The sequence below is a fragment of the Protobothrops mucrosquamatus genome, unplaced genomic scaffold, assembly GCF_001527695.2.
Source record: "Protobothrops mucrosquamatus isolate PMUCROS unplaced genomic scaffold, P.Mucros_1.0 scaffold2906, whole genome shotgun sequence".
Classification (NCBI taxonomy): Eukaryota; Metazoa; Chordata; class Lepidosauria; order Squamata; family Viperidae; genus Protobothrops; species Protobothrops mucrosquamatus.
Genome location: NW_015388932.1, coordinates 12,921 through 25,645, shown reverse-complemented (window position 1 = coordinate 25,645; position 12,725 = coordinate 12,921). Strand labels below are relative to the sequence as shown.

Genomic DNA, 12,725 nt, shown 5'->3' with positions numbered 1-12,725 from the left:
TTTTAAGAAATGCCTTATTAAGAGTTTTGAAGAAATATTATTATAAACTAAATTATAAAATTCCTATCTGGGCAATTCCAGGACAGGTAATAGAGGGGATATCTAGGGGAGTTAACTTGGATAAAGTTTCTTATAAGGAACTACTTCGTCCGGTGGGACGAGACTGGCAAATTAAATCTTTAGTAGATTTGAAACAAGAAAATATTGAATATTCTTGGTTTTATTACAATCAATTGCTAATGAGGTGGCGTTTGGATCAAAAAGTTGGTATTACTTTGCAGGATGGAAATTTGATTAAACAGATTAAAGATCAAGCTCAAGCTCATATTAAAAGAATTTATAATGCTTTGATAGAGTTGGATTCAGAAACGGAATTGGTCAAGGATTGTATGATAAAATGGAGAGGGGGGCAATTATATTGTAAAACTTTTATAAAACTTTTAATAAAAAAAAATGAGTAGAATTCCTTTGGGGCATACCAAGCCTCAAATTAGCTATCTTTTAGCCATACAAAAGCCATCTTTTTAAAAAATGTTGCATTTCCCAGCCATTAACTCTGCCATTGTTCTTACCTTGATTTGGGGATATTTTTAAATGAAGTATAGTTTTTCTCATTGCCAATTATTTCAAAACGCAAAGCCTTATGTATATACAGTATATGCATCTGTTATTTAATGAAATAAGTAAACATTTATTCATTTGCTTTCTCTCCCAACTCATTCCACAGAGAGGTGAGAAATGAGGTTTTGGTGGAAAAATGGAGGAGCTTCCCAATTCCTGACCCCAAAAAGGTGTTGGGTCTGAATCCAGCCATGGAATGCACCCTTCTTGAAGGAACCTCTGTGGGAGATCCTTTGCCATTATCTAATTTTGAGAGGATAGCCAGGCAGCGAAAAGTCATATTCAGGTGAGAGATTGCCACGTCTTTTGTGCAGGAATTCAAAGTGGGAAGAATGGGAGGAGGAGGAGGAGGAGGAATCAGGCTGTTGTTTTGAGACTTTCTCTCTGTATCCTTTTGCAGGCCTGCAGCTGAGGAGGAGAGAACCCCTGCACGTCTTCTGGAGCCCCTGGACAGAGGCAGAACTTCACCCCCCTTGTGTGAGGATGAAAGGTGGTCACCCAAGAAGAAGCAGCGGCTCCAGCAAGGCTCCCCACTAATGGCGGAAGAGGGCAGAGGTGCCTGCGACGGGATGGGAGAGACCCTGTGGCACATGGCATCTCCCATGGAGAAGAAACAGCGAAAGGTGTTGGCTGTTGATCTGGAAGACTTTTCCACAACCCGAGTGCCCGTAAGGATGTTGTAAAACCTGGGGTGAATGTTAAAGGGATTTCTGGGATAGGCTACCAAGCAGAATGGATGATGTATCTCCCAGGCTTTCCATAGGAAGATGGCAGTTCCCTCATTGCTAGTTGGGATTGGGTGTTCTGAAGTAATAAGCTGGTGCTTATTGAATATAAATGAAATGCACGAACCAAAACATGATACAGCCACCTGGAATCATCTAGGTGTGAGTCGGGCAGCTATGTAAATTTGCTTAATAAATAAAGAATAAAAACAACAACTTTAAAAATGTCATTTTACAGGTGTCTCTTCCGTACCAGATGACCCAGAAAGCTATCTGGGATTGTTTCAGGCTTGATGCGTGATTTTTGTTTTGTTTTGTTTTGTTATTAAGCAGAGACCTTTTGATTTATCCAAGTTGTTTTATGTTTAGAATTCTTTTCGAATCTGCAAGTTATTTTTCCTGTTTCTAACCATTTGTGGGATGACAATGATATAATATGACATGCATTTTGGGGTTGAGTTATTAACGTCTTTAGTACTGAGCTATGATGGTAGGGCAGAATGAGACAGGAAAAAGGAAACTTCTTCTTAGAATCTTGTCTCTCCAAAACTCTTCACAAATCTTGTGTTCTGAAATTGGGACACTTGCACAGAACAGATGGGTAGATTTCGTGGCCTAAATGTCCCTCCCAGCCTAGAGGGTCTCAGAGGGCAGGAATTTGTTCAAGTGCCACGTTTTGTGTAACTGAATCAGGGGAGTGAATTACATGATCTGTGGTTCTGTCAGGCACAGCAGGCAAGAGACTAGTTTATCTTTTCCACCCAAGGAAGAATTTCTATTTTAAAGCAAAAAATGCACGACTGGCTTGTGGGATGAGGAAAAGAGGCTTCTTAACTGACGTTCAGAGGTGTTTGAAAGTTGAATTGTCTCTCCCTCCGTTCAGGAGATTCCACAAAGATGCTCCCTTCTAGAAAGGCCTGCCTCGTTTCCTTCCGCAAAACCCCTCCAGCTGACCTTTGAGGATGAGACCGAAGTTTCCTGGTCAAGAAACGGACAGGATAGCACTGTGTACAGGTGAGCAAGGACCCAGGAGACAAAGGTTGATAGTGCGGTTTGTGGATATCAGCAGCTACCTGTCTTGTCTTGCTCCCCCAGATCGCTTCTCCCTAAGGTAGGTTCTCAGCCCTGCCAAGGACCTCAGGAGCAGTTGGCTCAGGCATGCTGGCAGTTGAGGGACCAAAGACTCTGCCCCCCTCGCGGCCGTGATTCAGAGCGCCTGCAGGCCAAGAGGCAGCGCCTGCAGAACGGAGTCCCTATAATGAATGGGAGAGAGGGAACACGGGCCGCCCCAGGAGAGGAGGCTCATGGGCCAATCCCTGCTTTGGAGGACTCTCCGTTGAACCAAGCCCAGGTGAGTTTACTGCGGGAAATCCCCCTGGGGAAAGCGACACACGGACAAACCTTTCACATGTGGGGTCAAGGGAAGGTGGCTACTTTTTGGTTCAGACCTCTTTTCTCACCGGCAGGATGCCGGCATTGGCAAGGAGCTGCTGAGGAACTTTCCACCTCCCTGCAGGTGAGCATTTCCACTTTAGGGTAGAGGACTGACTAACCGTCCTTCTCCCTTCACCAGGATTATGGCTGTGCGGCCAAACAGATCTTGAGAGTTGCCTTCTTTAACAGGCTGCTCTCCAGGTGTGTTAGCCTTCCAGGTACCGTGATTGCCAAACACCCTGCTGGTAGGCCAGTTGCCAGAATGGAAGTCTATTTTATTTGGAGCCTTTGGACTGGGGACGACTTAACCCTTTTTATCCTTTAATGCCACTAGCTGGGTAAATTTCTAACTGCTGCCTGGTTGGAGAAGGCTGTTCCAGGACATCATTAGACTGAAGAGCTAAAATGATTGCCCGTCGTTTCACACTCTTTCTGCTCTTGCTCAGGAGTGATCAGCGAGAATTGCCTCATCAATCATCAAGCTTAGAAAAGTCAGTGCCTTCAGATCTACGTGACCAGGAGCATCGCACAGGTTGGAGCTCTGAACTAAATAAAGTCACTGGGCAATGTGCAAAATATACCGATAGCAAAAGCGATCGCCCTTCCTGCGGCCAAGGGTCGCATGGCTAGCACACCAAAGAATTTGGCAATATTTCTTAACCGTGGCGAACTTAAAAGGGGTGGACTCCAATTCCCAGAATTTTCCCAGCCCGCCATGGTTAAGAAATACTAATGTAAGGGGAAAGGAATTCTTTTCTATCTTGATCGGTGATGAGAATGCCTCCTCTTCCCTTTATTTATTAGTCTTGAGATACTAGCATTACAGACACAAATGTTGAGGATGAAAATGAAGGCGAGCTACTATGCCCTTGTAACTATTTAGCAATATTGCTGTGCATAAGAGAGCGAGAGAGAGAGCAAGAAAAGAGGAACAGTGTTTGAACATCTCGTGTAAATGGCCCTTAGGATACTTCTGCTTTTCCTCTCTGACCTCGCTTCCTGTGTAACAGCTTTTTCTTTCCCCTTCCATCAGGTCCGTCCTCTGAAGCATCCAGCCTTACCTCGGCTTTGACTCTCTTGCGTCCGTCTTTGGTCCCCCGCTTCAGGCCTTGGAGCCTGGCCCCAGTCTTCCAAAGCATGCGTTCGAAACTCGAAGCCTTTGCCGACATCTTCCTCAGCCCGTCCAAACCATCCCTGCCGCCTACTGAGGGATCTCCGTCCCCGTCCCCGCGTCCTCCAGCAAATGCGGACGAAGCGGCTGCAACTCCGCCAGCCACCCCGCGCCCAGGAGTCAAGATCGAGGTGAAAATCGCCATTTCTGAACCACGTCCCCGCAAGAGGAGCTCTTGCCGCGAAGAAGAGCAGGAAGAAGCGAACCGCCTGGTGGTGAGCGGGAGACCCTCCATCCACCAGTGGCGCTTGAGCCAAGGAGAGCCGGCTCCGCAGTCCCGCCTTGGACGCAGCTACTCCTGCCCTGATTTTCCTAGAGCCTGCTCTTGGCAAAATGTCTGTTCGCTGCTTTCTCCCTTGCCACAGCTGCGGCAACGCCGACACACGGTTTGCAGTCTGGAAGTATCCCGAGAACTGGACCGCCCCACGCTGCCCTGCCTGCGTAAGGAAGTGTACCCCTTCAGCACCCCCCCTGCCCGCCTCTTGCTAAGACCCTTGGTTCATGCTGCTGCCCACTGTGATCCGTCCTCCTACTCTTCCCTCGCACCATCCTGCTGTCATGAACCTGACCCGGCGCATTCCAGGTAAAAGCATTTCCACCCCTGTTCCCCAAAGATGTATGTTGCTCCTCAAAAGAACGTAAGCTCTTTGATAGCAGTGATCCCCAACCTTCAGGGTGGGGGAGGGAGAGGGAAGGGTTAACATGCAAGCAGCAGGCGAGCACACGGGGCTCCATTTGCGTGAGGGATGGGCACACACCCATGCTGCTTGCACAAATGGAGCTACTCGCATGCCGCTTCCGTGGCCCGGTCCCAAACGGGCCAAGGCCTGGTGGTGGGCCAGGGCCCGGGGGTTGGGGACCCATTTTGCAGCATCCTTTTTATGTTGAGAGATTTGAGGTGACATATTCTTGGACTCCATTCCCAGCCAGCATGACCTGGAATAAAAGGGGTGTATAGGTAATGTATGACTTACAACAAATCATTTCGTGAGTGAAGTTACAACAGCATTGAAAAAAGTGACTTATGACCATTTTTCACACTATTTCACGCTATTTCATTATCCCCGTGGTTACGTGATCAAAATTCAGACACTTGGCAACGGGTTCATATTTATGATGGCTGCAGTGTCCCGGGGTCACGTGATCCCCTTTGGCGACATTCCGACAAGCAAAGTCAACGCGGAAGCCAGATTCACTTAGAAGCCGGGTTACTAACTTAACGGCCGCAACGATTCACTCAGCAGATGTGGCAAGAAAGGTCATAAAATGGGTGCAAAACTCATTGATCGACTGTCTCACTTAGCAACAGAAATGTTGGGCTCAGTTGTGGTCATAGGTCGAGGACTACCTGCAGTCCAAGAATACGTTGGAGGCCGTTGTCTGCTGTTTTTAAGATTTTGAGCAAGAGGATTGCAAAAGCTGTTCTTTAAGATCAAGGTTACACCAGGCCAGGATCCCCTGAGGTCCATTTCTTCCTAAGACCAAATGTAAGGAACCACTTCAATCCACATCTTAAGAAAGCAGAACTCTTGGAAACAGTCTCTTCCAACAGGAACTTTTATTAAAAGAAATTGATAGTAGACATAATAGACAGGATCTGAGGGATTCCCTTATACATCGATGTTTTAAAGTGTCCCTAAGCAAACTCCTTCCTTCCGGTCGACTTAGGCCGGTAATTCTCTAGGTCAGTGATGGCGAACCTTTTAGAGACCAAGTGCCCAAAAACTGGCCCCGCCTCACTCCACCCCTGCCCCTAACCCACTCCGCCCTCACCCCGCCTGCCCGCAGGGCCACTCACCGTCTCCAGGGCTCGCCACAGATCTCCCAGCAGCGCCATGTTGGCCACGCCCTCTGCCTGCGCCCCACAGCATCAATTGTGTACGATGGGGCGTGAGGGCAGAGTCTTGTCTACTCTGGCTGCCATGTCCTTGGCTGCACTGCTCCACGTGGGCCACGCTCGGGGGTGACTCTCCTCCAGGGGGGGCTGCTGGGGAGGAGGGGGTTGCGGGGAGGCAAGGCTGGGGCAACGGCACGTGTGCCCACAGAGAGGGCTCCGCCTCTGGCACCCGTGCCATAGGTTCGCCACCACTGCTCTAGGTGTTAAACCCATGAAAGATAACATCAAACCGGCTCCACGATCATTCACCAGCTCTTCAGAGTTTATCTTGACCACGGAGAAATAAACCAGATTACGAAGGTCTGTGTCTTTTCACACACACACACCTTTTCTAGTTTCCCCGTTAAGGAAGAGAAGTTCAGAGGGAGATAGGGTAAGAGTCAAATGGTTCCATTGTAATGGTTAGTAGAGGCGAATAAACAAAAGGTTACTTTGTAGTGAATGGAGGAAGTGAAAGTAATAAAACCCCTCTGCCTGTGCCCCCTCCCCCTTGGGAGTATGGCGGGACCCAGGAAATAGTAATAATTGGTTTTAGATTAGAGGAGATAGATAGAAAGTAAATATAACTGGATCCTGACACTAAGGCATGGTTGCATTTCCGATTCTTGACTAGTTCTGGAGTCCGCATGGGAGAGCCATTACTTTTGTTGCTTTCTTCCTTGCTCCGCCTCTCTTGCAACTCCCACAAAGTGCTGCATCTTTAATGGGTCCTCCGGTTTAGCCAGCTTTCTTTCTTTTCCTTATAAGAAGTGTCGGACTACACAGCTCTTGGTTGTACATGCGGAGGATGAGGATTTGTGTAATTGTAACACATCTGGAAACTTAGGAAGAGGAGAAAAAAGACTCATTTAAATTCTTTTCCTGCCCTTCTCTGAACCGAATGAGCAGATTTCTCCAACCGGGAGAACATCTGGACTGTCTTTGACCTGGACGTGATGTGTTTCTTTGGTCTTTTCAGGAATGCCTCCCTCTCCCCAGATGGCGGGCAAAGGGGGTCCGCGGTTGGCCCAGGCATGGTTGCATCACAGCGGTTGATGCTTTCAGAAGATGAGATGAAGGTCAGTCACTGTTCGATGTAGGGCCTAGCAGAGGAAGTGCTGTGCAGTGAGGGGTGGGGGTGGATTAAGACGCGCCCTCTGTCTCTCTAGGGATTGGCTATCCCGTCATGCCCATTCTTATCCCTAAAACCCGCAGGGATCCCAAGAGAACACTGTAGGGAAAGTATCCTGCATAAGGATCCGTAAGACTCCAGCCAAGCACCAAGTCAATCTCACCCCCATGGGCCTTCCCCGTCCAGTCAGGTGAGAGCGTGCCCTAAACAAATTGGGAGAACGGGCCCCAAATGAAAATGCTTCTGCAGAAAGACGGGGGTGAGCTTCAAAAGAACCCAATAGCGGCCTGCAAACCTAGGATCCAGATTCCTCCCTGAGCCCAAGGGGGGGGCAATGTGTAAGCAGAACGGGGCCGGGCCTTTCCCAGGGTTAAAGTTCTGCTATTGGGTCGTTTGCTTTTCGATTGCATCGAAACAGATCTAGGACTTGCACCTTCTGGTGGTGGATCAGAGTCCACCTTTTTTGGGAACTCTGAAGAACAGGACTTAAAGAGGAGGGAGTCCTGGAACCTCGCGTCGGAGATATTTTTCAAAGATGCTCTGGACAACATGGCCCAGTGGGCAGTCCTGTCAAGATCTAGTGGAATGGCAGACTAAGAAACTTGTCTGAAAATTGAGCAGACTGTAACTTTGTACACTGTGAGAAAATGTTTTCTGCAGAACAATTCTCCTATCTGACAGATATTTTTCCCCACTGGCCAAGTTATCCCAAGGTAATATGTTCTCTTTCTCTCCTTTCTCAGGCTGAACAAGAAGGAGTTCAGTCTGGAGGAGATTTACACGAACAAGAACTATCACACACCCACGGAGAAGAGGTGAGAAGGCTGGCTAATGGCTTGTATGGCCCCTGGTCCAGGTTGGCCAGGCTGATACGTGGTGGAGTCACAAGGTGGTGGAACCTGACCATCTATACACTCTGGTTTATGGCTCAACAGCTTTGTGGGGAAAAAATTATGAGTTCTGCAAACCATAGTTAAGCAAACCACAACACAACCTCTGCGTTCAATCTAGGACTCACAGTAGCCAAGGAGAGTCAACACGCTTGAAAAAGAAATGCTTTGGCAGTTTCTAACCAAAGATGCTCTGGCTATATTGGCTGGGAAGGTCGAGACAAATGATTTGAAGGGCACTCCATGGAAGAAAGCTAACACGTATAAAAGTACTGGATTGTTTCATGGTAGAAGACAATTGCTTTAGAGGAGCAGTGTTGAAAGAACACAAGTGAAGTATCAGCTACGTGTTGCTTTAGCACGGAGTTTCTCCACCTCAGCAATTTTAAGATGTGTGGACTTTTAACTCCCAGAAATCCCCCAGGCCAGCATGAGTGAAGCCCACACTTCTTTCATTCCAGAATGCCGGCTGGGGAAATTCTGGGAGTTGAAAGCCACACATTTAAAGTTGCTGAAGTTGAGACTTCCGGTTTGCGTCACGGCAGAACAGGATGCAGGAAGGCAGGGCTCTGCCTTCCGCGCCCGATTTTGTCCTGCTGGGGGCCCTAAAAAGGGCCTAAAATCGCCCCGAAGAGGCGATGAAGAGGAGGGGTGCCTTGTTGATCACGGAGAGAAATCGAGGGAGAAAGGAACTGGGAGTTGTTTAAGGAATATAAATGGGTGGAATTCCCCCCCAAAAATACCCTACCTAAATTGTCTCCCTTGTGCCAAGCAATTTTTACAAAAATAGAAAGAAAATTCCTGGGCAATCCAATTGCCCTGGCTTGGAAAGTGACTTGGCAAAGAACGAAAATGAGAGTTAGATTTAAAAAACAGAGGATTTGACCTTTTAGAGGGGGCATTGTATGTTTAAATACTTCTTTGAATAAGACTAAAAGAACAAAAGACTTTTAGATATAATTTGACTGTTATAATGAAAGATATGATTTAGAATTAAGATAGCATTTTTTCTCTCTCTTTTTTCATGTGGGAAATATGAAGATAGGAGGATTGATTTGAATAAAACTTCCAGCTACATAAATGTAATTAATATTGAGAAAATCATAACTGATAAAGATATTTCAAGTACTGATGGGAAATTAAACTTTAACTAGAGCACGAAAAACAGGATATTGATTAATGAATTGATATTATTGATTTACGAATTGATATTATTGTTATTTGCATATTAGTAAAACATGATGAAGATGCTTATATCTAACTCTGTATACATTAACACTACCAAAAATTGTAATGGTGTAATGAAGGGAAAATGGAAAAAATATGGAGAAGCAAGGAGGATCAGGGGAAAAATACTGGATTGTGTAGTACTGAACAGATTTATATTTGAACCCAGACAACATGTTGTTTACTAAGCACTAAAGACTGTAATTTTTAAAAATTAATGAAAATTTTACAAACAAAAAAATTGCTGAGGTTGAGAAACACTGCGTTAGCATTTTCTCCCTGTTGTGGAAACAACATGCAAGTTAGGTTAATTGCATTGGACTCTAATGCACCAGTGAACCACACTCAGCTAGCTGATGGACCATGGAGGACTTATGGAATTCCACACTGAATAACTATTCCAGTCTATGCTCATCTCATGCTTCCCATTTACTGCTGTCATGCAGAATTTCTGGGCTATTCTCTATAGCAGTGGTTCTCAATCTGTGGTCCGCAGACCCCTGGAGGGCTGGGATGTTTTCATAGGGCAATGATGGTGAACCTTTTAGAGACCGAGTGCCCCAAAACTGCCCCCCGTCCCCGCTCCGCCCTGCCCACTGTGCCACCCACCACCTCCACGGCCCTCCCAGATCACCCAGGCAGCCCAGCAGTGCCATGGCAGCCATGCCCTCCGCCCCTGCCTCGCAGCATTATCTGCACACAATGGGGCACAAGGGCGGAGTCTTGTCCCCACTGCCCAGCTACCATGTCCTTGGCTCCACTGCTTCATGTGGGCCGCGCCCAGGGGCAACTCTCCTCCAGGGGGGCTGCTGGTGAGGAGGGGGCCGTGGGAGGAGGCAGGGCTGGGGAGACAGTGTGTGTGCCCACAGAGAGGGCTCTGAGTGCCACCTCTGGCACCCGTGCCATAGGTTCGCCACCACTGTCATAGGGGGGCTGCGAAGGCATAAAGAAATGTTATGATTTAAATCCTTGTTAAGTCTTGCTAGTCCATGGCCACAAAAGGTATTGAAAAGGGGTCCATGGTGAAGAAAAGGTTGAGAACCACTGCACCATAGTAAATGTTGTCCCTTTTAGAATCTTCTCATTCTTGGGGTGGGTCAAGCAGTTCTTTTAACAAGCAAGCAGTGAATACAAAAGGCTCTACATTCAAAAGGGAACCGTAGGTAGTTACTTTGCTACAGAGGTGTGTTAAGCTTTTCCTTGTCTTCACATTTTATCCCCCTTTCCTTTTCTTTTGCTCTTTTTTTAAAGTTTTTTATTAATAAAACAATTAAAACAAAAAAGGACATGACATGACCTTCCAGTATATATAATCCTAACAATTCGTTCCTTATCATACTTAAAGTTCTATATATACATCTCTCTCTCTCTATATATATATATATATATATATATTCCCCTATATAATACAATATTATACAATGTCAAACTTGTTTCTCTATATATTAACATATAATTTTATATACCACAAACTTAAACTTTAACTCAAAACCCGAACAGTTCTTCTTGACTCATACCAGCAGTAAAATTTGTCCCAGATTCCAAAATAGTCCGTTTCTGTCTTGTCCTTTAGTTCCATAGTTAGCCTGTCCATGTCCGCACACAATAAAATTTTATGTAGAATCTCTTCTTCAGTAGGGATTTCTTTGTTTCTCCAATTTTGTGAGTAGGTCAGTCTGGCGGCCGTGAAAATGTGTAGCATTAGGGTAAAGTGGCCTTTTCTTTCGCTCTTGATCTTTTGTGCACCCACTGAGAAGATTGCCAAAATTGTCTGATGACATCGCAGCTCCATGCCTTACATCCAGAATGTGCTCTGATTGCATGAACATTGGCATCGCTCTCACCCCCCAGCCCCCACCCCCCGTGTTAAATATCCGGAGCAGTTTTACAGTTAGCTACCAGCCTAAGCTGATCTCGCTATTAGGAACCTCGGGGATGGTTTCTCCTTTTTAAATTTGATGTCCCGTCTCCTCCTCTTTCTCCTTACAGATCCTTTGAGACCATATTTGAGGTACCACTGGAACGCAACGGAGCCCTTGTCTTCACCAGCCAACGCAAGCTGAAGAGGGCAGTGGAGTTCAGGGAGGTGGGCCTTCCCCGTAAGCAACGCAAACCCCGCCTCCAGAAGGGACGGAGGGCGAAGGGAAGACGGGCCCAGCCCCAGTCCGCTGAACTGGAGGAGATGCTACAGCAAAAACTGGCTGAACTGGATGCCCTGTTTGAGGAGGAAGTGTGTTGAGCCGAGTCTGCAGAAAAGTGTCTATAGGAGTCCTTTCCTTTCCACCTTCCCCAAAGCACCTATTCCTCAAACTACTCATAAATTGTCTAATTTTTTTTTCCCCCAAGCACCAAAGTCACCCCAAGCACTCCAGTCTTTTTCTCTGGTTCTCTTTATTCTCCATATCGTCCCTACCTATTGATCTCTAGTGACAGGTGTTTTGTCATCCAGGGATCCTATGTTGCCCTCCAAACCACAGATAGTGTTCTTGTGAACATGGGGCTGGATGTCACCCAGCACCCTCCCTCAGCTAACTGCCTCCTTGCCTGATGTTTTATTTTGGCACTCCCCTTTTTCTTTGGCTCATCAGTCTGAAGAATGAAATGTTGATGGGCCCCAAATAATTGGTAGTGTCCATTCCTCGCATTCTGCTTCCAACGCACAGTCAGACTTTCAGTGCCTGAGTTAGAAAGAGGATACGGATCATCTGATCAAGATTTAGCCCAGCAAGGGATGTATCCAACAACGTGGAGATCAAGTTACCCCTGTTCTGTGGTTGCCATTTTGATTAAATCAGAAAACCCATTGATTGCGAAGGAATGACAGGAGAGAAAGAGCAAAACCAGGCTTGTAACGGGGGTAAGGGAAAAAATGGAAGGGAAGGTGTGTCAAAAAGCTCAGAAAGGAGATGTCTCAAAAAGGATTGTCAAAACATAAAATGGCTGTGAATCCTGCTTCAATATTCCATGTTTGAATGGACTTACTGGGGTTGTGTTCTGTTAGGCATGGTGGGGTGGGGGAGTTGTTTGCATTTTTATATTAATCTATATTTCTAATAAACTTTTCTGCTTGGAAGGAAAAAAATGGTGTTCTTTTTCAATTATTCTTTTTCCAATCTTGTTTTATGAGGGTACCAAAAATAGCTCATCGGAAATGTCTATGGCAGTGTTTCTCAACCTTGACAATTTTAAGGCATGTGGACTTCAACTCCCAGAATTCCACAGCTAGCAATGCTGGCTGTGGAATTCTGGGAGTTGAAGTCCACATGCCTTAAAATTGTCAAGGTTGAGAAACACTGGTCTATGGAGATTCTCAGTCATCCAGGTCATGGCTGTCTCAAGGGTGCCTTTTCAAAAAGCAACTGGACAATGTTTTTTTCCCTTGAAGAAGAAGTTTTGCTTTTCCTCCAAGAAGCTTCATCAGTTCTGGCTGGCTGCTGGTGGTGGAGAATGAAAAGTTTAGTTCTGACAAGGTGTGTGTGTGTATGTGTAAAGATATTTTTTTGTAGTCATCTGACATAAGCCTAAGACTGAAAATCAGGCTTGTCAGATGCTATATTTTTTTCTATCCTGCTCTATGGAGTAGGGCAGGGGTGTCAAACTCAATTTCATTGAGGGCTGCATCAGCACTGCGGTTGCCCTAGGGGGGGGG

General features: G+C 46.3%; 1 protein-coding gene across 1 annotated transcript; it reads left to right on the top strand.

The window, feature by feature from the left end:
- The first annotated feature begins 774 nt into the window (after positions 1–774).
- LOC107296626 (proline-rich protein 14-like) lies at positions 775–12,138 on the top strand. Its single transcript, XM_015825972.1, has 11 exons — positions 775–907; positions 1,022–1,289; positions 2,230–2,360; positions 2,442–2,697; positions 2,813–2,862; positions 3,227–3,312; positions 3,814–4,534; positions 6,807–6,906; positions 7,043–7,149; positions 7,703–7,774; positions 11,066–12,138. Exons 1-11 carry the CDS (start codon positions 813–815, stop codon positions 11,313–11,315), a joined length of 2,136 nt encoding a protein of 711 aa, XP_015681458.1. The 5' UTR covers positions 775–812; the 3' UTR covers positions 11,316–12,138.
- The last annotated feature ends 587 nt before the right edge of the window (positions 12,139–12,725 follow it).

Coding starts and splice junctions, on each gene's coding strand:
- LOC107296626 (XM_015825972.1), top strand. CDS start 813: ATGGAATGCACCCTTCTTGAAGGAACCTCTGTGGGAGATCCTTTGCCA. Junction 2,361..2,441: donor CAGGATAGCACTGTGTACAG/GTGAGCAAGGAC, acceptor TTGCTCCCCCAG/ATCGCTTCTCCCTAAGGTAG. Junction 4,535..6,806: donor CCTGACCCGGCGCATTCCAG/GTAAAAGCATTT, acceptor TGGTCTTTTCAG/GAATGCCTCCCTCTCCCCAG.